The 24,126-nt window shown below is 35.4% G+C and overlaps 1 protein-coding gene across 5 annotated transcripts in view; it reads right to left on the bottom strand.

Moving 5' to 3' along the window:
- Positions 1-532: 532 nt before the first annotated feature.
- The window catches only part of TUT7 (terminal uridylyl transferase 7), a 38,831-nt gene continuing 15,237 nt past the window's right edge, over positions 533-24,126 (bottom strand). The window contains exons 9-29 of one of the 5 annotated variants that reach the window (XM_081317856.1): positions 23,465-23,591; positions 21,822-21,941; positions 19,936-20,067; positions 15,266-15,446; positions 13,018-14,108; positions 12,141-12,291; positions 11,671-11,757; positions 11,344-11,444; positions 10,289-10,346; positions 9,298-9,401; positions 8,736-8,825; positions 8,544-8,657; positions 8,364-8,441; positions 7,802-7,979; positions 6,241-6,288; positions 6,049-6,140; positions 5,195-5,310; positions 4,304-4,629; positions 3,064-3,137; positions 2,813-2,876; positions 533-1,678 (exon numbers count right to left, since the gene is read on the bottom strand). In XM_081317856.1, coding sequence (XP_081173982.1) covers positions 1,611-1,678; positions 2,813-2,876; positions 3,064-3,137; positions 4,304-4,629; positions 5,195-5,310; positions 6,049-6,140; positions 6,241-6,288; positions 7,802-7,979; positions 8,364-8,441; positions 8,544-8,657; positions 8,736-8,825; positions 9,298-9,401; positions 10,289-10,346; positions 11,344-11,444; positions 11,671-11,757; positions 12,141-12,291; positions 13,018-14,108; positions 15,266-15,446; positions 19,936-20,067; positions 21,822-21,941; positions 23,465-23,591 — 3,400 coding nt within the window. In that variant the 3' untranslated portion in view covers positions 533-1,610. Of the gene's footprint in view, positions 1,679-2,812; positions 2,877-3,063; positions 3,138-4,303; positions 4,630-5,194; positions 5,311-6,048; positions 6,141-6,240; positions 6,289-7,801; positions 7,980-8,331; positions 8,442-8,543; positions 8,658-8,735; positions 8,826-9,297; positions 9,402-10,288; positions 10,347-11,343; positions 11,445-11,670; positions 11,758-12,140; positions 12,292-13,017; positions 14,109-15,265; positions 15,447-19,935; positions 20,068-21,821; positions 21,942-23,464; positions 23,592-24,126 lie in introns of those variants that run through there. The other 4 variants (XM_081317859.1, XM_081317857.1, XM_081317858.1 and 1 more) reach the window with 4 other exon arrangements.

Below are 24,126 nucleotides of genomic sequence, written 5' to 3'. Positions count from 1 at the left end.
TAGTGTCCGTTCTTGGACCTGGGATAAGTTACTTTTAAGATGATATGCAAAGCAGCACGTATTTTCCAGCCTCTTGTTTTTGATCTTGCAATCATTATGATCAGGTCCCTGATGGTACTGTTTATTTGCTACAGTGTTTCAATAAATCATTGTAGATATCCTGGGGTGTCTTTATCTCCCCTGGTAAGCGAAATCCAATTTTGCCTTTGGCTTATCCAACGGTATTTTCTTTTAGTTAAAGTCCTTGAGAAAATGGCATTTTATTGAAATCATCATTACACCCAAGTGATCATTTGAAAATGAATAAAAATAATTGATGTTTTTATCCTCTTTGCTTTTATGTGCATTTTAATCTTCTACATGCACCTGAGACTTATTTCAAATTCTGATGTGTCAAATTAATTTATCTATGCAAAGTGTACTTACATGGATTTTTTTAAAAGAACAGAAGCTTTTCTTTTGAGAGTTCTTATTAGAACAGGATTTCAACAAAGCTGTATGCCAACTTTAATGTTATTTTATTCTGTATATTTAAAATTTGTATCATTTTTTTTTAAAAAAAACTCTTTGTTAGATAGCTTGAGTAAACTTCTGAATGAAAAATGGATGAAAAGTTTGTATGCACATATAAAATTCTGTACAGTAGTTAGATAACCCAATTGTGCAACACAAAAAATGTAGAAATTTAAAGTTTTTTTTTGACTGTTTTATTTCCAAGGTCATAAATAACAGTGTCTTATGTTTTTGCTGTATATTTTCTCCTGGAAAGGCTGTACTGCATCATCTGAAAAAAATTCTGACATAAAACTTTGATGGTGAGGATGATGATGGTGGTGATGATGATATAAAAGTAAATCCTTGCCCAGCACACAATGTTTAGTTTTCAATAAAGCAGAAATGTGTTCCTTTGTTTTAATTCCCTTTGTTTCCTCAGAGGAATTTTTTCAAGTTGTGGACAATGGGAAATAATCATAGCAGCAGCAAACATTTGCTTCTCACTCTCTGTACAGAAAGGACAGCAGCATAGCAATCATAATAAAATAGAAGGGAAAAATTCACTCATTAGCACTGCTTTCCACAAAGATTTTTACATAAAAATTTACTTAATGTCCATGTTTTAGTTGTCCGCAGTTTAAAATATTTGCAAATATGGCAGTAGCAGTCCAGAAATATTCCAAACACTTTTACACAAGGAATCAATGTTCAACATTAATAAATACCCTTTTTACTCTTCAAAAATAATATTTTGAAGGTGACATATTTGGCTTGCACATCATTTAAGTGCACTCAAACATTCACACTGAATGTAGAGTCTTAGAAGTGATTTGGGTGAAGGATTTCCCTGATCTACATGTTTTACCTAGTAAATACAAACATGATTTTCTATTAAAATGCTCAAACCTATTTAGAGCAAGGATTCATGGTATGAACAAACATTAAAATTCATTGCCTTTGTAACTTTAGCAATTTAATTAAAATAAAAGGTGTTTTCTCTAGATTTATGTCAAAGACAGTTTTTGCTGCTGTTTTGTGAACCCAACACCTATAAAAGAAACTCTTCTGAAGGGAATTGATGGTCTGTATTGCAACTGAAAGATTGCTTCAGTTTCTCAAGAATCTTGTTGGGGTCTCTTCTGTGAAGCTTTTCCCTGAGTCATGTATTTACTGGAAAGGCTGCCTATATATGGAGACAAAAAGATCAAAATGAAGACATCAAGAATAAAGTTATCAACTTTAAAAATTTTTTTCCCAAGGGTAAGCCAGTTCTTCATAACTCAGGACCAATGGAACATTGGTAAAACTTAAGTAAGCCTTACAAGAAGCAACCACAATTGCTGCATTCTGGATCAACTGATGGTCTACTCTAGATGATCTTTAAGGGCAGCTTAAAGTTCTGCTAAGGCTCCCCTGGCCACACCTACCACTTGCTCTTTGAGCAGGAGCTGTAAGTCCAAGAGAATTGTCAGGTTGCGTATCAAGTCTGAACGAGTTAATGCCACCTCATGTAGAACCAAAGGTGAAAATATTCCAGTTCTTGGATCTGGGGAATTTAAAAATCCTATAACCACTCAGTATTGACAGGGTTGAGCTACAACCTGTTCTTCCCATCCAGACTCTGGGGGGAAAGTTTCAATAGTTTCACTTGGACAGCCAAGGACAAAGATGTATAATTGGGAAGCAACTACATACTGAAATGTGGTGCAGGCGATGTGATTGAGATGGTGGGCTGCAATTCTTATCACTCGTCGCCCCTAGTTATACTGGCTGGAACTGATAAGGAATTTCAACCCCATACATACATATACAGAGTATCTCTGCATTAAAGTAAAATAAAATGTATTGCTTTTAATGCAGATCAGCAAATCTTGAAAAGCATCTTGAAAAGTATATTGAAAAGCACTGCCTCTTTTCATTGGTATAAGAAAATGTCAATGACAACATCTGTATATTGACCACATGATGCACAATTCTGCTCAGACTATTGGGTTGGATCCTAAAAGCCATTCATGTAGGGGAAAAGGCAGAAATAGATTCTCTTGTTCCTTCCTCATGCTGCAGCCCCCATATTGCTCATCAAAAATTCTGAGAGCTGGAACAACCCCTCAACCTGACCCAAAGAACTGGGCAGAGGGATGCTGTTGAAAACACCAATCCCAATTTTTTAGCCATTCACCAAGGCAAGGAGCTTACATAAATGAATCATTGTGAGGAAAAAAAATCTGCGATTACTTTTTCATCTATTTTAATAACTACATTCTGTATCATTTCTTGGACAGTAAGGTTTGCGTTAAAAAAAGCTTAATTTACAAACCTGACTGGGGACCCAAAAGTAGTTTCCCTTTCTGATTCTTTTTGTCTTCCTGTGGAGAAAGTCCCTTTAAAAATAGATAAGAAAAAGCATGAACAAACATTTGGAGGCAGCTAATATACAATATAACAGAAATATAACCCTGCAATATTTTAATAGGTATTCTTATATGAAACGATGTACTATGAATTTTGTCATGTACTAAGATAAAAGCTAATCTTATTTTTTTTTAAAAAACCCGATACATTATTTACCTGATTTAATCGACCAGCGTGTTTAACAGCACTGGATAAAGGGGTCCCACATGGATTTTCTAAAATCAGAACACCTTTGAAAGATAAAATTATAGTTTGTTAAAAAGAAAAAGTTTGCATGTCAAATACTTTTGACCTCAGTCAAAAATCAGCTCCCAAGACCTGATTCATTGTTAAACCATGGTTTGTTACCTACATAATTGTCTGAATTTACACTGCCTTGTCTTTAATGATAGCTTATAACTCATAATAATCGCATTCATGCAATATGCTAAGACAAAACTAAACAAATAAGGTGCAAAATTTTGGAAGGCTATCCTTTAAAAGAGGTCTACTGGTTTTTGTTTAGTTTACCTGAAGAAATTGCTAGTTACAATTTGAAACAAAGGGAAGAGGGCAGAGTTCTTAATCTTTAATCTTGGAGTTTTCCTACTGAAAATTTCCCTCTCTTTCACTACTCCCTCTTTCCTTAATCCAGAGGTTAAGCACTTTTTTTGGTGAAGGTAAAATTCTCAAGTAGCAAACTGAAAAATTTAAAGAGTTATCAGGGGAGGAAAAATCTTGATTTAATATGCTCCCTTTTACCAATCCTAGGACACAACAGTGAAAATTTGCACAGAGACAATACCCCTGAAATGAACTCTCTGCTATATCCAAACTAGTCTCCATAATTTACTTTCTTGCTTACTTCCAGCCCAAGCAAGCAAATGACACAATTTCTATCGTTTCTATTTTTATTATTTGCATTAACAATGTCATTATACTGATATAATTATGCAAATAATGTTATCTGGGTATAACAGCCATCCCCTCTATTTGAACAGTCCCTTAAACAAATGCAACACTTAAATTGTGTCTTTATAACATAAACATCATTTTTAAAACTATTTATTTCTTTTCTACTGGAAGTGTTTCAGTGTCAAGGGTTATATCCAGAACCTTTGTTTCATAAATGGAAATGAATTTCAATTACGGTACTTTCATTCCTTACATTAACTTATGTACAGCAAAGGGCAATTAATTTGCTGACTAGGCATTCCTTCCAGCTGATTTTCAGTGACTTCCCTTTTTGTCTGCAGCTCTCAATCCCAAACTCTCATGCTGAGTGTTAATCTCTGCACTGTTCTAAATCCAAATCATAGCTTTAGAAAGATAAGATCATTGAGGTAATCAGTTTAATCCTGATGAATATAGAGTGAAATATCCATTAGTAGCACTGGACTGGACCTAAATTTCATACCTGTAGCTCCTTTGTGCTGTGGGCATTCTTTTTTTATGTGTCCTTCCCTTCCACAAATAAAACAACGTTTTTCTCTTAAATCTCTATCTTCTTGCCGCTTCCATTTCTCTCCCATTGGCTTGGGAGATTTCTCTTTTCCAATTTCCATTGTTCCTTTTCCTAGTTTATTTTTGTTGGACGCACATATTTGCATCTTTCCATCTTTTAACAACACTTCTCTTTCTGTAGTTTTAACTGGGGTTTGTGTTTCATCTTTATTTCTTTTTTCTTTATTTTCTGTGTATCTTTGGTTTTTAGGATCTTCACTATCATGCCGTCTTCGGAGTCTATAACAATATTGATTGAAACAATTTTTCTTTTATGAAATTCAGACCCGAGAAGTGTACTATAGCAAAATTACTTTAAAATGTGCTGGATTCCTTTCTCCTACTGCATTTCTTGGATTTAACAGTAAAACACATTCACTAGTCTTTTTTGCAACTGCAGTTCCCGCCTTTAAATTTTTAATATATTATTTCTGCATTACTTGTATTTTCAAATGTCCAAACAAATTTACTTGGAAGATCCTCAATCGAAACTGAAGGCATTGATGAAAACAACTGTATACAATATGCAATACTCCATTAGGTCAATCTAATGCCATCTTTTCAGTAACAGTAGTATTTTCAAATTAGGAGGATTCATAGTTTCAGAATACTACATATGATTTAAACCAAGGGTTGCTGGCTGAGGAATTCTGGGAGTTGAAGTCCACAAATCATAAAATGCCCAAGTTTGAAGACGCCTGTTTTAAACCATCTGTCTTCCACATGCAGCATTAAAGTATGGAGTAAATATTTTTGAGTTTCTAATAATCAGATTATTTCTGCCCTTGAGGAAAAATGAACTTACTTTCTCCGGAATGGGCAGTCTTTCATGAAATGTCCAATTTTACCACAAATTCTGCAACATCTGTCATTTGGGGCCAATTCTCCTTCTGTAAGCACTTCTGGGTCAAAAAAATATTCCTAGCAAAGCATTAAACATAGTAAGCTTTTAAGATCTGAAGACACTATCATTGTCCGTAAAGCACAATAAGTGAAACCAACTTCTTAAACCTGACTGCTAATATTTATTTTAAATTGTTTATTTCAGTAAGGCCTCTATAAAACATCTAAAAACCTAGAAAATTACAACTTTAGTTCCAGTTCATATAGAGCTTTCCTTTTTTAAATGCAATCACACACACTGTTTATGCTTATCTGTATACATGATGAAGAAAAGATCTTATATTCAACTTATATCTTACACAACTAAATAAAAGTAGATCTCTGGTTTTCTGTTACTCTAATTAATTTCACCTTGAAATAGCTAACATCTGATTAAATGTTGCAGGGCAAATTGTATTAAATGAGATAAAACTGCAATATTTGGTTACAGATCCAGTATTTGTGACATGGAAATATTTAGACATATGATTCTGATAAGAGCTTTCAATATATTTGTAAAAATATGTTAAGTTTCTAAAGTACCTAAAAATATATTGTATATAGATTGCAGTTCTATTACCAAAAATGTTATCATAGATCTCTTCAATAATTTCATTTATAAACTATATCATAATGGTCACACTTTTAAGTAACCATCGATTAATTTAAAATATGTATTTATTTTCTTCCATCAATAAAAAGTATATAAACTGACTGAGAAAAAGCATCATTAACAAATACTTGAAAGACAAATGGATCATGAATTTCCTAACATACCATTTTTGAAGAATATTCTTTTGGAAATCCTCTTATTGGAGTGCCAAATACCCTCCTGCCATTTATAAAAGCCTTCATTATAAAATTGGTCACTAAAATAATTGAAAGAAAAATAATTAACTGTATAATAAAAATAATCAATATTTACTTAGATGCAAGTATACGTACGATAACTCTGACAAAGTGTCTTACTTTTTCTTGATAATCCAGCTCCAAGATTATGATTCAGATCGAAAGGATCTACAAAACAAGCATTAGATGTTAGCAAAATCCATAGAAAAACATTAAACCAGCCTTATCAACTGAATGGGTATTTCAGAACAACTCTGTATCTCTTTGACACCTCTACATAGAATTCACATATTGTATTAAATATTAATTTATTTAGCAAGCTATAATTATCTGATTCCCATGTTATAAACAATGGCTGATAGGCCATCGTATGGCACAGTGTGATTGATGCACTCAGTCCTAAAAATGGAGAGTGATATCTTAAGTTCTAGATGACATATATGTAAAAATTTAACATGAGTGAAGTGTTGACGATTATAATATTCAGTCATTTTTTATCATTCCAAACTTCGTTAGAACTAGAATTCAATATAGTCAGAGAATAAAGAGAAAATTCCAGTGCAAGGAGAAGGAGAAAGCAGTGAAATGTACTTTAGGATCTGCCCTCAGAAACCCAAAATAGATTAGGCTGGATGGAAAGAAGAGTGCTGTGCAAGATAAAGCTACAAAAAAGTATGACAGGATCAACATCAGATCACTGTGATTTAATCTGTAAAATTCAAAGAAACTAAATGATTTCAAGAGTTCTACACAAAGTTATGTACATTATGAGACACAGAAAGAATGAGAGAGACCATAAGGGAAGTTCAGGGTATCCTACAAAACCATTCTGTACTACAAAACAACTCTGGTATGTGCTGTAAAGGTAAAGGTTCCCCCGCACATACGTGCTAGTCGTTTCTGACTCTAGGGGCCGGTGCTCATCTCCGTTTCAAAGCCGAAGAGCCAGCACTTGTCCAAGGACGTTTCCGTGGTCATGTGGCCAGCATGACTAGACGCCAAAGGCACATGGAACGCTGTTACCTTCCCACCGTAGTGGTCCCTATTTTTCTACTTGCATTTTTACGTCCTTTCGAACTGCTAGGTTGGCAGAAGCTGGGATGAGTAACAGGCGCTCACTCTGCTACGCGGCACTTGGGATTCGACCCGCCAAACTGCCGACCTTCTGATCGACAAGCTCAGCGTCCTAACCCACTGAGCCACCGCGTCCCTGATATGTGCTGTATACCCATCTTAATTTTGTTAGAGACCATTTCTTCTCTGCGCCCTTTGTTTAATGTAACATGCAGAGCAATGACAATGGATCCAGCAGCTCTTTTGTAGACTGTCAGCAGTGACCTGAATAAAGGACATCAATGCCGCTTGGGGTGTGTGTGAAAGCCCTAACAAGCAGGCATATACATAGAATGAAGGCTACTGCTAAGCTTGTAAGCCGCCCTGAGTCTTCGGAGAAGGGCGGGATATAAATGTAATAAAAATAAATAAATAAATAAATAAATAAAGAAGAGTGCCTTGCAGAAAAATGCTAAGTGGATGTCCTTCTTCAATGCGGAATAGTGATATCATTCATTCCAGTGTCAGACACTGTTATGCATATAGAAGTTAGTCATCCAATAAAGCCCTTGCAATAAAAAAAACTGTATGTTAAAATGTCAATAAAATGTTCACGAAGTAGAGATACCTTCAATGACTATGTATTTCGAAGTCCACTGTTTCTTGAATGTTGTAAGCAAACTTTTCCTTCGGATGCAGATAACATGCTCTTTAAAATCAAATTCTTCAGTATAAAAACGTAGAAGTCCTAGCCATAATTCACCAATGGATTCTTTATTTTTACCAAAATCTGACCAAACCTCTGACTGAAAAGAGAGGGGGAAAAACACTTTTTTGCTCATTTTTTTAGGTGGTTAAATTTTAAAATGGAAATGTAATTTAATTATTATGCATAGACACGCATCTTAACCTGTGCACAAAAGAATCATTTTCTTCTATTTTTTGACTACTCTAGGATGAAAGGTGAAGCCCCATAAAAGCACAAGGAACATGGCTGATTTCATTGAATGTAAAATCTGCTAATCTGAAATAATCTGTTTATTAACTAATTTCATTTAGCTGTACAGAAGCTGATCCACTGGGTTTAATAATATAGGCTGCGACTGTTCTCTTTTTTATTCAGCAAATCTTAGGAATGTAAAATTTAAGAATACATACAATGTTTTCCCCTGAATCAGTCAGATTCTCACCAGTTCATTTATTCTGTCAAAGAAATAAACATTCCAGTCATCAACTAGAATTTCAGGTTTCTTTGGCTCTTTGTAGATCTAAACAAAGAAGTATTGAATATTAGGTTAGCATTAAACTGGTAGCCTTTGAATTCTTTTAATTTCAAATGGAAGTGTACAAACAATAATTATATACTGCACCTCTTGAAGAACTGGAATAACAGGTGGACTTCTCTGCTGAAGAAAATAGAGCACCATTAGAGTATATGCATAGGAAGATAAGCTGCCTCTGGATGCATCACCAATGCCACACATCTGGAGTGAGAGAGAAAAATTACCTTCAAGACTTGGTTGTTCTAGAACTTCCCCCCATAGATCTGGAGTTTGCTTTACCTTTGTAAATACTTTCATTGTGTAACAAAGATATTTTACTCTGGGATCAATTGTGGCATAACAAGACAAGAGCTTTGTGTTATGCAGAGCCTGCAAAAAACAAAGACTAAGCGTAAGCCCTTTTTCTTTTACAGAAGGATTTGAAAAGGTAAAATGAGAAATTCAGGCATGGAAAGTTGTTCGGAGGTTTATCACGTTTTAGACTGATATACGGTAGAAAAGTTTCATTTTTAAAATATGCCATTAAAATGAGTCATTTCAGGAAATCATACGCTTCTTTGGGACTGACGTATTTTTACATTAAGCTATTTTCACAGACTATTCTGAGGCAAAATATTGTAAAGACAAGGCTGATATATTTATCTTCCAACTTTTCAATTTTAGATAACCTGCCCATATCATTGCTTGCTATTTTGTTTTTTGTCCTTATGATGATGACACACTCAAATATAAATTGAAAAAAAATATTTTATCTAGGAGCCATGGACCATTCCTATTTATAAAAACTTCCTAATGGTTATTTGAAGAAATATTTACATTTCAAATTGGTAAATGCTCTTACCAATGTGTTATACAGACTGATGTCTACTTCAAGGCCACTTCGGACATGAAAAAACTTGACAATCGGCACCTTAGCAGTTGTTATGGGTAAGATATTTCTTAAACCTATGCAAGTACAAAAAATACTTACTTCAAGTGAACTTAGTGACAATACTAGTCTTACAATCCAGCATACTAAATAAAAAATGAAGCTTAAGCTACAAAGACATACACACTTATTTAAGGGCAAGTCTCAGTTGATTCAACAGTCCTTATTTTAGTCCAAAGCTTTTGGAAAATTATCAAAATGCTTCACTATAAAAATCACTAAAGAACAGTTGGGGCAGTTATTCCAGGCTTTTTCTGTATTTCATAATAACAGAAATGAATTTGGTGCACTCAGTTATAGGAAAAGACGGTGTCAGCATATGTAAACAGAATGAGACCCAGAAATCTGACAAAAGACAGAACTGCATAAAAGATGTTGATATGAAAAAGAATTATATAGGACAAGAAGTTTTAATGAATCATGTTTTACTAGAAAGATAATGAAAATTCTACAATGAAACATACATTTTCTAATACTATTAGCATATAATTAAACAAGCAATACATTAGCTATAACAACATTGGCAAAACTTTGTTTAAATTTTAGGAAATAATCTGAATAAAGCAGATATTTCTGAAAGACACAAATACTATAACCTCTCAATACTGGCTTTTGGAAGATAAGTACAATATGAAATCCATAAAGTTTTAACTTTTTTCCAAATGAGATTGTCAAAATATTACATAAATAACTGCATCAGAAACCAGTTGAATGCATTTTGATTTCTGAATAATGAAAAAGTGAGCAGCTTGGGACACAGCTGTTGGCTAGCATTTTTGCTATTTTAAAAATCATAAAGCCAAATGTTTATGTAAACAAAGTAACAATATATCAACTATGAGGATCTGATTCTACATTTCATGAGGCAACCCAGCTTTTTAATTTTGAAGAATTGGATGTTTACCTGAATGTTTCTTCAGCATTCTTGCAAGTTCTTCAATAATTCTTATACAATCAAGTCCCTATGATAGAAAAAAATGTTAGTATAATGACAGAATTTATATCCAAGAAAACAAACTTATCCACTTAATAGGTCTTTCTTTGCAGCACACACAGGTTTAACTTCAGTACTTGACACTATTTTGAAGCATGTCTTTGTAATGTTAGGTATTGGCTTCTATACTGTTTCTAATCCGTTTTTTATTTTTAAATTGCAAACATGTGTTAACTCACAGAAACGTTCATGTCAGAAAATGGAAGCATCTTGCAGTCCTGACCGAAATGTTGCAAATATTTAAATTGTCAAGGACTTGTTAAACTTAGTAAGGAGAGGAAAAAGCATGCATTTCTTTTCTTCTGTTGCAAGAGATGTAAAAGTCGAAATAGTGCCAATAGTGCCAATAGATGTATTGTCGAAATATTATTTGACGAGGGCTTCAGAACACCCTGCTGTATAAACAGTTGAATACAGATTTTTCTCTTCTCAAACAGCAGCCCCCCTTTTTTTCCAAAATCAGCTTAATTTATACATTTATTTCTGAGTGCAAATTCCTGCAATGAAGCTTATCTTCCCACTGATGTCTCACATCTGATTTAACTGCCAAAGACAATACAAGCCATCAAAACAATAGCAAAGAATCCATATGATTTGAATGATCGTATTTTCCTAACATTTCTTAAGCAGTGCACTGGTATCTTACAGCAGTGTTATGCCATATACAAATATCTACTCTGAATGAAAACCCAATTTTTTGAACTGGTATGAATGGAAAAAACTGGTTTATTAGCCTCAATTTTCATACAATACATCACTATAGGTTTCAAAAAACAGAGAATAAGAACCCTGCTGAGACTATTTTAGTAATTGTAGTTTGGTGCCCAGCCTATATTCAAAACTATAATGAAGGGTAACCAAACACATCTGTGCACACACATATGGGACATTAACAGCTTAGAAAACAAAAAAGACACATACAACATATATTTTTGTTCATCAAATTGTCCATATCGACAAGTTACCTCAGAGGTTTCCAGACCATCAATTGTCATACAAATATCAAGATCGCTTTGCTTGAAGCCAAATCCATTCTTTGAAGACCCAAACAAGTTTAATTTTGTGCCTGTAAAGGAGGATATACATCTATGACTAATTTACAAAAAAAATTAGCAGTGCTAGCAATACATGCTTTAACATCAGGTTATTTAAAAATATAAGAAAACTGAGTTCACCATACAATATTTTTCTGTCAAGTAAGACATTTTGTTTGAATTAGATTTAGATGAAAATAATAAAAATCACTTTAAATCTTTGAAATTTAAAATTAAGAAACTAACTACAGGAAGCACCTGGAAATTCTTGTCGGATGAAACTTTCAAGATTTTGCCTTATATATTCCCGGGCCTGATCTTCTATAATATTTGGAGCAAAATCTTCTGTTGAAAACAGAACATCATTTACATTAATTGAAAAAAGGAATTATGACAGCAAGTAAGAGGCACACAAAACAAGCTGTTTTTCTAATGTTTTGAAATAGTTTTACAAATAAAAAATGTTAAAAGTAAGTCAGTTATAGACATTATAGGAGTAGATATCTAGCAACACAGATCCAGGTACAACCTGTACAGCAGAGCAAAATGTGGTAGGAAAACTTAAATAAAAAAGGGAAAATCACGTAACTGGTAGCAAAGAATAGGTCAACATCTTTCTTTTCTGATCATAAATCCCTATATTCCAAGTAGAATATAACTGCAGGAAACTATTAATACTTTTTTCTGTAAAATTAACAAATAATTAAAATATAGTTCTTCCCACTTACTATAACACTGGATGCACACTTGATCCAGAATACTGGAAAACTTGGATGTTAATGGTGGCAAAGGATCCAGTTCAATTTTTTTAAAGTCTTCTGGACAGTCTCTCTTTAGATGACCTTCTCGCTTGCATAAACTGCATACAACTGTAGGAATCTAGCTCAAAAGAAAAGATTTATCTAAAAATGTCTCTTCTCTCAACTTTATAACACCAGCTAGCTCCCAAAATTAAAGAGCAACCATTGCTCAGTCTTGAATATATATTGATGATGGATGAAATCCAATGTATTTCCAGTGACTTTAGTAGACATGAGGACATTACTCTCCCATTATCCATCACCCACATGTTTTTCAATTTTCTAACCTTCCAGAGCAAATATTTAATATCTTCATATCTCAATTTGATCTGATACTATTATGAAACAGCCAAAATGGGCTGTAATATACTGCGATTGGGACAAGAATATTCTTAATTCCCATATGAGCAATGTTTCTTGGCTGCTTAGGAAACTAGTGACAGAGTATATTATGAATAGTGTATGCATCACACTGCACTACTGTAATCAAAGATGAAATATAAGTTTACATTGTAAACGTTTAAACTTGAAGTTTGCTATGATTTTCTACCTACTTTAACAGACAGAGGCTCACAGCTAATTTGTTTGTGAACACAAACTATCAGGAATTAATATTTCAGGATTGAGCTGGGTGCAGCCATGGATGGAAATGGCTTTAAAACACATTTGAATCCAGATTCTTGTATGTACAATTTATAGGTCAAATTTTACTAGTGTGGGTGTTAAGTCCTACTTCTACAGTTAAGTCTGTTCTGGAATGAAGCATTATACGATTAGTAATACTTTGATATATAGGTGCTATTACCTTGCCTTTTGTGAAAGTAGTTTTATTAAATTCATAGAAGAGTTCAGACCTGTTACTCTGGTCTACTGGTTTGTTACTTTCAGTAAGTATTTCTTTTTCAGGATCATCTTCTTTGTTCAAATCTACACTTGAACATTCATCTACTCTCTTCTTTAGCTCAATGTCCCCATGAGCAATAAGCAATTCTTCCTCTTCTGAAAGAGGTTCCTCAACACCAGATCCAGTGTATGTATTGTCCAGCTCATCTTCAGTATTGATTATGTTCTCAAGTTGCTCCTGGTTTTTAATACTATGCTCTTCATCTTCTTCCTCCTCTTCCTCCTCTTCTACTTCTGAGTTATCCATTTCAGATACTTGTTCCCGAGATGGTGGTTCCAGTTTGAACAGGGAATCATCCAGTTCATCAGTACCTTCTGTGCTCTCTTCATCAATGTCAAGTTTATCATTTGGAATACCACTCTCTTCTAAACTAAACTCATCAAGGGCAGCTACCACATTTTCCAAATCAGAAATGCTGTCTGTTTCAACATCATGCTTGCTAATTGGAATAGCAAGATCTCCACTTTCACTGTCTTGGTTACTATCCAAATGTTCCTGCTCATGTCCCTCTTCACCTTCCTCCTCTTCATTTCCACTCTCAGTCTCCTCACAGCTTGGTTTACATTCCTCATTGTCACCCGAAATGAATTCTTCAATAATGCAATCTGAGTCCTCATAAGACATTCCTATATGTTCACCATCTGCCAACTGTTCTTCCACAAAGTTTTCATCAATAAGTACCTGAGAAGGCTCACACATATGTTCTTGAGGAAAATATGAACTTTTTTTAGTAGAAGTAATATAGTTGTCTATTACAGTATTCTCCATTTCATTATGGACATTTTTTATACCAGTGATTGTTTGCTTACAGACATTCTTCTCAGGCTCTAGAAGTATTGAACCCTCTAGAGATTGTATTTGGTTCCTTTTTGCATTCTTTTTATGAGGCAAGGCAAAATACTTGTAAGTTGACCGTAAACAATGAAGTATATACTCATATACTAACTGACTATTAAGAGTTCTTGCTACATTCCTCTTTACGGAGTAAGGATCTGAGGAGGAGAAAAAAGGTAAAAAGTGTTACAAAGGGTAAAATGTTATGCTCATGTTTTCATTTTTTAACGAAAATTAACCGAACAAGAATAGGCACTAATTCACATCAAGACTTTTAATCAATTCATTAGGCTGAGAAATCTACAGAAATACAGGTAGTATTTGATTGGTTACTTAGTGACTGTTCAAAGTGACCTATCTGGGAGTACTTATGAGCTGGATTCAATGATCAGGAATCACAGGCCTCCTCCAGTCAAGTGACTACATTTCAGGCACTATGCAATCGGGCTGCATTTACAGCTATTTGTACTGTCTCACAGTCATATGACTTCGTTTTATGTCAGTTGCTGAAAACAGGCACTTACTTCCATGTTTCAAGAAAACCATGCCCCTGGCAAACCACTGGTTCACTTAACAACCATGGCGTTATGTAATGACTGTGGATTAGCTTAATGAATCATGATTATTTGCTTAATAACTGCTGCAAAAAAGATAATAAAATCAGGCAGGTCACACGATTGACCCATTTTACAACTGTCACAAGTTATGACTGTGATGGGGAGACTACCTTACAGTTATGACATGAGATTAACCTGTGTATCACCCAAACCACATGACTAAGAAATGCACATTTAAGGGTTGCAACATGCATACCCTGAACATGAGAACCAATTTAACCATTGTCCCATAGGGCTCAAGTCTGAATTTTCAAATTTTATTTTAGTGAGCCCCACTAAGTCAAAAAAGAAACCTGCTTTCAAAATCTTCTCCAGTTGAGATTCTGCACTGTATATTTTGAGAATTTTAGGGAACTGCATCCTCCTGTTTCATCAGTAAAAATATCTGCTGACCAGAGTTAGCATTCTAAAGGTTCTATCCTTTAATTCAGTGGCCCCCAATCTTTTGGGTACCAGGGACCAGTTCTGTGGAGAGTGTTTTTTCCACAGACTGGAGGGGGCAGGGTTTCATGTGTTGCCTACATCCCACGGATGGTGGTTTGCTTATTTGTGCGACCCGGTTTCTGATATGCTGTGGCCCGGTGTAGGTCCATGGACTGGGGTTAGGGACCCCTGCTTTAATTCTTAATATATAGTGATACAAGTTTCTGCTATAATGAACATAACTAAACACTGGCAAGCCAATTTATTTAATATACCTTCCACGGCAATTCGTTTTTTAGGCCAATCCTTGGATTCACGAGATACTTCTTCTCTGAGCCGTATGCTTATCACCAAGTCAGATAGATTAAACTCCAAGGCATAAAAACGAAGCAGTTCAACCCACAGCTGTCCCATTGGAACTGAACACTTTTGATCTGAATCAAATACTAAAGGAACCTGTCAATTAAAGCAAAAACTGAGTCACTGTGTTCATCTAGAAGCCATACTTGGAAGCTGAAAAGTATGACTATACTATTGTTAATAATCCTTTTAAAGAACAAGTTCAAGGTAATGACTAAAACATCTAATGAATCAATAAAAAGGGAAATAGATAATTATTAAATAAAAGTTCCAAGAATTATTGAGTGGTGCAATGAGATTTATTCTTAAATAACGTGATGATAATTTTTATTCTGCCATTATTTATATTCTCTCTCTCTCTGATCAGACTACATTTCTTTCAAATACTTGAGCTCTGATAAAAGCTCTGTTGTGAAACTAGATTGTTATGGTTAAAATATATGATTCTGTCAGAGCAGAAGTTTGCCCTTGGAAAAAATATATAGAATTTATTTTTAAACATTTCACTTGTACTTTTGATGGACATAGTATATATATACCCCAAGTGTACTAAAAAAATAGTACAATGGGGCAACAATTTATTCTACATCTATAAGCAGATGGAAAGAGAGAGGCAAATATGATTCCAAAGTCTTTTCTCCTCCTCCCGAGGATCCTTATCATCAACTGCTATAAGGAAAGAATTCTAGAACAGAAATAAGGCAGGCTGACAAATACTCTCCTAAAGCCTACTCCAGCTGACTGCCCCATCAGATATCATTACTGGTCATCATTTGCCCTATAGGAAATATACTAAAAATAGATATGATTCTATTCTGCTTTTCAAGATAACTATGATTTAGTTTACAATAAAAATTATTCAAGTATCTAATCAAAATTAAGGTAAAAATATGGTAGTCATATTATTAAGTTCAATGGTGTACTTCTATAACTATAACTTGGTAGATTCTAGCTTCTGTATTTTTTATGTACTCAGCTCTGATAGCAGAAAACTATTATACAACATACTAACTATATCAATTACTTTATTTTTTAAATAAATATTGTTGTTGTTGTTAGTTGCGAAGTCGTGTCCGACCCATCGTGACCCTATGGACAATGTTCCTCCAGGCCTTCCTGTCCTCTACCATCTTCTGGAGTCCATCTAGGCTCACGCCTACTGCTTCAGTGACTCCATCCAGCCACCTCATTCTCTGTCGTCCCCTTCTTCTATTGCCCTCAATCTTTCCCAGCATTAGGCTCTTCTCCAGTGAGTCCTTCCTTCTCATTAGGTGGCCAAAGTATTTGAGTTTTAGCTTCAGGATCTGGCCTTCTAAAGAGCAGTCAGGGTTGATCTCCTCTAGGACTGACCGGTTTGATCGCCTTGCAGTCCAAGGAACTCGCAGGAGTCTTCTCCAGCACCATAGTTCAAAGGCTTCAATTCTTTGGCGCTCAGCCTTTCTTATGGTCCAGCTTTCACTGCCATACATTGCAACTGGGAAGACCATAGCCTTGACTATACGCACTTTTGTTGACAGGGTGGTGTCTCTGCTTTTTAGTGTGCTGTCTAGGTTTGCCATGGCTTTCCTCCCAAGGAGCAAGCGTCTTTTAATTTCTTGGCTACAGTCCCCATCTGCAGTGATCTTGGAGCCCAGGAAAATAAAATCTGTCACTACCTCCATTTCTTCCCCATCTATTTGCCAGGAATTGAGAGGGCCGGATGCCATGATCTTGGTTTTCTTAATGTTTAGTTTCAACCCAAGTTTTGCACTCTCCTTCTTCACCCGCAACAAGAGGCTCTTTAGTTCTTCTTCACTTTCTGCCATTAGAGTGGTATCATCTGCATATCTTAGGTTGTTGATGTTTCTTCCGGCAATCTTAATTCCAACTTTTGATTCATCTAGCCCTGCCTTTCTCATGATGTGCTCTGCATATAAGTTAAATAGGCAAGGCGACAGTATACAGCCTTGCCGGACTCCTTTCCCAATTTTGAACCAATCAGTGGTTCCGTGTCCAGTTCTCACTGTTGCTTCTTGGCCCGCATATAGATTTCTCAAGAGACAAATAAGATGGTCTGGTATGCCCATCTCTTTAAGGACTTGCCAGAGTTTGTTATGATCCACACAATCAAAGGCTTTAGCATAGTCAATGAAGCAGAAGTAGATGTTTTTCTGGAACTCTCTAGCTTTCTCCATGATCCAGCGTATGTTAGCAATTTGATCTCTAGTTCCTCTGCCTCTTCGAAATCCTGCCTGCACTTCTGGTAGTTCTCGATCCACATACTGCTGGAGTCTAGCTTGTAGAATTTTAAGCATAACTTTACTAGCATGAGAAATGAGTGCAATGGTGCGATAGTTTGAACATTCTTTGGTACTGCCTTTCTTTGGAATTGGAATGTAAACTGATCTTTTCCAATCCTGTGGCCACTGTTGAGTTTTCCAAATTTGCTGGCAAATTGAGTGTAGCACTTTTACTGCATTGTCTTTTAAGATTTTGAATAGCTCAGCTGGAATACTGTCACCTCCACTAGCTTTGTTGTTGCTCAGCTTTTCTAAGGCCCACTTCACTTCACATTCTAGGATGTCTGGCTCGAGGTCAGTGACCACCTCATTGTGATTATCAGGGACGTTAAGCTCATTCTTGTATAGTTCTTCTGTGTAATTTTGCCACCTCTTCTTAATCTCTTCTGCCTCTGTTAGGTCCCTGCCATTTTGGTCCTTTATCATGCCCATTTTTGCATTAAACGTTCCTTTCATCTCTCCAATTTTCTTGAAAAGATCTCTGGTCCTCCCTAGTCTATTGTTTTCTTCTATTTCTTTGCATTGTTCATTTAAGAAGGCATTCTTATCTCTTCTAGCTATTCTTTGGAATTCTGCATTTAATTGGGCATATCTTTCTTTTTCTCCCTTGCCTTTTGCTTCCCTCCTTTCCTCAGCTATTTGCAAAGCTTCCTCAGACAGCCATTTTGCTTTCTTGCATTTCTTTTTCTTTGGGATGGTTTTGGTTGCTACCTGTTGTACAATGTTGCGAACCTCTGTCCATAGTTCTTCAGGCACTCTGTCTATCAGATCTAATTCCTTAAATCTATTTGTCACCTCTACTGTATATTCAACAGGGATATGATTTAATTCATACCTGACTGGCCTAGCGCTTTTCCCTACTTTCTTTAATTTAAGCCTAAACTTTGCAACAAGAAGCTCATGGTCTGAGCCACAGTCAGCTCCTGGTCTTGTTTTTACTGACTGTATAGAGCTTCTCCATCTTTGGCTGCAGAGCATATAGTCAATCTGATTTCTGTGTTGACCGTCTGGTGATGTCCATGTGTAAAGCCGTCTCTTGGGTTGTTGGAAAAGAGTGTTTGCTATGACCATCGTATTCTCTTGACAAAATTCTATCAGCCTGTGCCCTGCTTCATTTTGTACTCCAAGGCCAAACTTGCCTGTTATTCCAGTTATCTTTTGGCTTCCTACTTTAGCATTCCAATCCCCCATGATGATAAGGACATCATTTCTGGGTGTTAGTTCTATAAGGTGCTGTAGGGCTTCATAGAACCGGTCAATTTCATCCTCTTCAGCACCGGTGGTTGGGGCATAGACTTGGACTACTGTGATATTGAATGGTTTGCCTTGGATTCGAACTGAGATCATTCTGTCATTTTGAGGATTGTATCCCAGTATTGCTTTTCCTATTTTTTTATTGACTATGAAGGCTACTCCATTTCTTCTGAGGGATTCTTGCCCGCAGTAGTATACCTGATGGTCATCTGAATTAAATTCACCCATTCCTGTCCATTTTAGTTCGCTGATACCTAAGATGTCAATGTTTAGTCTTGTCATCTCTTGTTTGACTACGTCCAGCTTTCCTTGATTCATGGATCTTACATTCCAGGTTCCTATGGAGAAAAAATCTTTACAGCATCGGACTTTCCTTTCACCACCAGACACATCCACAGCTGAGCGTCCTTTCGGCTTTGGCCCAGTCGCTTCATTCTTTCTGGCGCTACTAGTACTAGCCCTCTGCTCTTCCCCAGTAGCATATTGGACGCCTTCCGACCTGAGGGGCTCATCTTCCAGCGTCATATCGTTTTGCCTTTTGGTACTGTCCATAGGGTTTTCATGGCAAAGATACTGGAGTGGTTTGCCATTTCCTTCTCCAGTGGATCACGTTTTGTCAGAACTCTCTGCTATGACCTGTCCGTCTTGGGTGGCCCTGCACGGCATAGCTCATAGCTTCATTGAATTACGCAAGCCCCTTCGCCACGACAAGGCAGTAATCCATGAAGGGGAATAAATAAATATTACACTTGTTAAATACAATATTTGTTTCTCATGTTAATTTATAGATCCCATGATTTTTCAATTCTCTGGTCCTGAATACAGAAATTTCATAGTGTACTCGTCATTAAGATTTGTTTAATTAACTGGAATGTTCTACAATAAGGCTTCCTTTTTAAATAATACCCACATTTATTTGATGGCAGTGTTTTAATAATGAGAACTGCAATCTGTTTATTGAAGCCTACTTCATTAAAAATTAGCAATGCAAGCTTTTTTTAAAAAATGTAGATTTAAAACATTATAACCCTATAATTATTTTGTTAACATACCTTTCCCCTTTTAGGAAAAGATTCCTTTGAAGAAGTGGGATCAGTACCAGGGCTGTATTCCCAGACCACAGTATTATTTTCAACTTCTTTAAGAATAAAATTCACTAATTTGTTTAATGAAAATCCTCCAATCTAATGTAGGAAAAAAATGATCATTAGAAATAATTACTTCAGAAAAATATCAACATTAAGGACAGAAACTTAGAAAAGATTTCACTCCTGCTCTAAGATACTACTTTGGCAAATTCTGTTTTTTTCCTAGTCTTTTTTTAAACAATCTCAATGTGATGTTTTGGATGAGGTAATACCAGAGGGTTATATAACGTAAGGATAGTATTGTTTCTAATTCGTTTTTTTATACCCAGCTGTATATTTTAACATACACTGTACATATTTTCCAGTTTTGCAGTATTCCTTCTATAATCATAGCCTATCTAGGCTATCAATATCTATGAGAAGCCATGATTTTGTCTTCTACTGCACATCATTTTTCATTAACAATGAGTCTCATTGGCCATTCTTTATGGTATTAAAGATATTCTTTCTTCATTATGAATTTGGAAAAAGGGCTATTTTTTTCTCAAAACAGCATTCAAATCAACAAATATTATAAACTATTTAAATACATAAAAGCAACAGCTAAAGAAGATTGAATTAAATAGTCTTTTCTTGGCATCTTAAACATGGTGTCAATGCTAAAAACCCTGATCTGAAAAGAAATTCCACAAGTAGCAGAGTATCCTCCTAAGAATATTTTTTGTAGATTGTGTGTATTGTAATATCTAAAACTGAGACATACAAAAGTGGATCTTATTTTAAGATCTTAATTGATTAGCACAATCAGGTGGAAGATGGCAATATTTGAGCTAAACCTGGTCCTCATAAAATAAAATGCTATAGTCCAACTCTGTTAATTTTGGATACAACACAGTACTTTAAAAATGAACAAAATGTCATCATTACAATAGGTCTCAGCTATTATCTAGATTAATTTTCTGAACCTATTGTAAGTGAACTTATTTATCACCACTGCTTGTTATCTCCTACTCAGTCCCAACTTTAGGACATTTAATAACTGTTTATAAAAAAAAATCTTTGCTATTCATAGGCTTATCGGTCAAGGTAGAATCTACTCTTAATACATGCACTCAATGAAGTCATGCTATGGGTCTCATTTCACCCAGAATGCTAGTCCAGATGAATTCCTCGCTCAAGAAATGACTCTTTACTCTATTATCATTTAAAAAAGCAATTAAGACTGTGCCATTTCAAAGAGCTTTTGAAGGGGAGGGCATTATATAGACTGCCAGTACTTTATTTATTTATTTATTTTTATTTTAATTCCATTTATATCCCGCCCTTCTCCAAAGACTCAGGGCGGCTTACAAGCTTAGCAGTAGCCTTCATTCTATGTATATGCCTGCTTATTAGGGCTTTCACACACACACCCCAAGCGGCATTATTACAAAGTCAGCTTAATTGCCCCCAACAATCTGGGTCCTCATTTTACCTACCTCGGAAGGATGGAAGGCTGAGTCAACCTTGAGCCTGGTAGGATGCGAACCTGCACTAATTGCAGGCAGCTGGTGTTACTTAAGGAGGCATTAGCCCACTGCTCCACCAAGGCTCTTAAATGTGGAGCCCATGAGCAGCCAATCAGCCAATCAGTCAGACCAATGAACTGTTGCAGTGTGGTTAACTGATTTTATTTATGCTTCATTGATTTAGAACTGTGTCAATGTAATAGGTGCTGTACAAGCAATGGTAAATAAGTAAGTTTCTCTCTCCTTTTGGAAAAAATAGGAATTCATAATCTCAAACTTTTACAAAGAAAACACAAACTGAAAACATTTTCTTTGTAATTAAGAATTTTTATAGAAACATACCCATGAACCTAAATAGACAGGTAGAAAGGGTTCTTTCCTTTGTTGCAGAAAGAAAATAACCATTAGAGCAAATACATAAGGTGGTAAACCACCTTCTTCAGGATGATCTATACAACATAGCTAAAACAGAAAGAAAAATATTTATTAAAGTAGCATTATCAAACATTTCAACTTGACAGGTCACGAATTTGAAGAAACTAATCCAACTTTTACGATAACAACTATTTAAATATACTCCTAGCAAACTGAAAAGACAATTCTATACTTCTGCTTTTGAGTCATATACTGTATCACATGCGGCTGGAGCAATTTTATAGATTGAGCCATGACACAGTAGCTACTTGTCATCGTATCACTATATCTACTAGAGTTGGCTGTGTAACCATGGCAGATATGGCCACTGCTCTTCACCAGGCTAGATGACTAGTCTCATAAGCTTAATACAAGGAACAGCTGAAGGATGTATATTATGTATTGGGCAACTGTCAGAACAAAACATTCATTTACAGTGGAAATTCTGCACTGTTTATTTAAACAGTGTTTATTTAAAGCTATTTTACTTCTCTAAAGTGCAAAATACTATAGAGATTGAAATAAATCACTGTACAGTCAGATAAAATAAAAATTAAGAGATCCAATGACAACGACTGGGAAATGAATGAAAGCTTATTTATATATGCCACACGCTAGCAAGGCTGCATAATCCAGAAATTTAAAATCTTAAATCCGATAATTTCAACGTTGATTTCATTAACTTTACTTATTCCGTCAATATCCTTCCATTCTATTATGATTAAGATCCATAGCAGTTTAAAAGCAAGCCTATCATCAGAGTAATCTATTTTAATAAAAACATCTCTGCTGATCAACGGATTTGGGAAGAAAATTCAAAATCTGGAATAGCTGGAATACTATCCTCTTCTAAACTACTTTAGGATCGCAGATATATTTTTCTTATCGATATATATTTAACGTTCCATATAGTAATATTTAGTAATACAGAAAACTGCTAAATATTTAGCTGCTGTCTTTAAAACAGGCAAATCATCCTTATATGAGATACATTATTTCCAGTTAGAAGCTTTGAGAAAAAGAGAGCGACTCCTAATCTTTTCATTTCATTTACAGAACTATAGCAAATTATCCCTTAAAAGACACATCTAAATGGATTTCTAGGATTGGAAACTTTTTTTTTTTGAGCCAGTCTCAGTATTTGAAATACGTGCCAATGAGCAACACTAATGGAACAATTTAAGCCTCCTCTATTTAGTCCTACACCAGGAGTAGGCAACCTCGGCTCTTTTATGACTCATGGACTTCAACTCCCAGAATTCCTGAGTCAGCTGACTCAGGAATTCTGGGAGTTGAAGTCCATGAGTCATAAAAGAGCCGAGGTTGCCTACCCCTGTCCTACACAAAGCCAGCAAAATTGGTTCAAGGGTTTTTGAAGCAGGAGGTGGTGGGTGGGAGGAGAAAGGAGGAAGACAGGCAAAAGGAAGGGTATATCTTTCTGCAGGACTAGAAATATCGCCCAATACTTACAGGATGCATCTTCTTACTTTTTCCAAAACAGATTGAGTACACTTTGAATGAATATTTGATTATATATTAATAAACATGCTTTGCTACTAAACCAAACCTACCTTGGCCCAGTGTCTGAAAGCAATAACCAAGGACACAAGATGAGGCTCTAATTTTCCAAGCATAGCCAAGTGATTTGTCGTCAGACAAGCATTATCATTTCCTGCACTTACTCTGCAAACAAGGCCACTAAAATAATAAAGACAGAAATGTAAATGTTTTTCTCACTCTAGGATATGCAAAATGAGACAGAACTATATACAACTGGAAATAAGTGGCTGTTGTGGAAAAGAACAATGATACATTCTCTCCATCTTTTTTCTGCAATAATTTTTGGTAGAAATCAGGGTGATGCAGTATCATGAGCAGAACTCGCTATTCAATGGCAAAGAGTAGTGATTTTCCCAGGACATTAAAAAGAACTGCTGCTACTATTGTTGTTACCAGTGATGTTACTGCTATAAATTCCATCTTCCTGCCCACACCAGACTCAAGTCAGCTAACAAGAAGTAGCATAGTAGTATATCAAATTTAATAGGGCTATTTTGAATCATTTAACTACATCAGATTTTTAAAAAATAATTATTTGAAATTATCATTCTGCCTTTACCTCGCTTCTGGACAAGACTCTTGAATGAAAAATATTTATTTTTATTTATTTCAAATTAAATGGGACCGCTAGATTAATATATACTGAAGGTATATCCAGAGATCCATCCATAGT

The sequence above is a fragment of the Vipera berus genome, assembly GCF_964194415.1.
Source record: "Vipera berus genome assembly, chromosome: 2".
Taxonomy (NCBI): Eukaryota; Metazoa; Chordata; class Lepidosauria; order Squamata; family Viperidae; genus Vipera; species Vipera berus.
The sequence above is the reverse complement of the archived record's forward strand: the minus strand, read 5'-3'. Positions and strand labels throughout refer to the sequence as shown.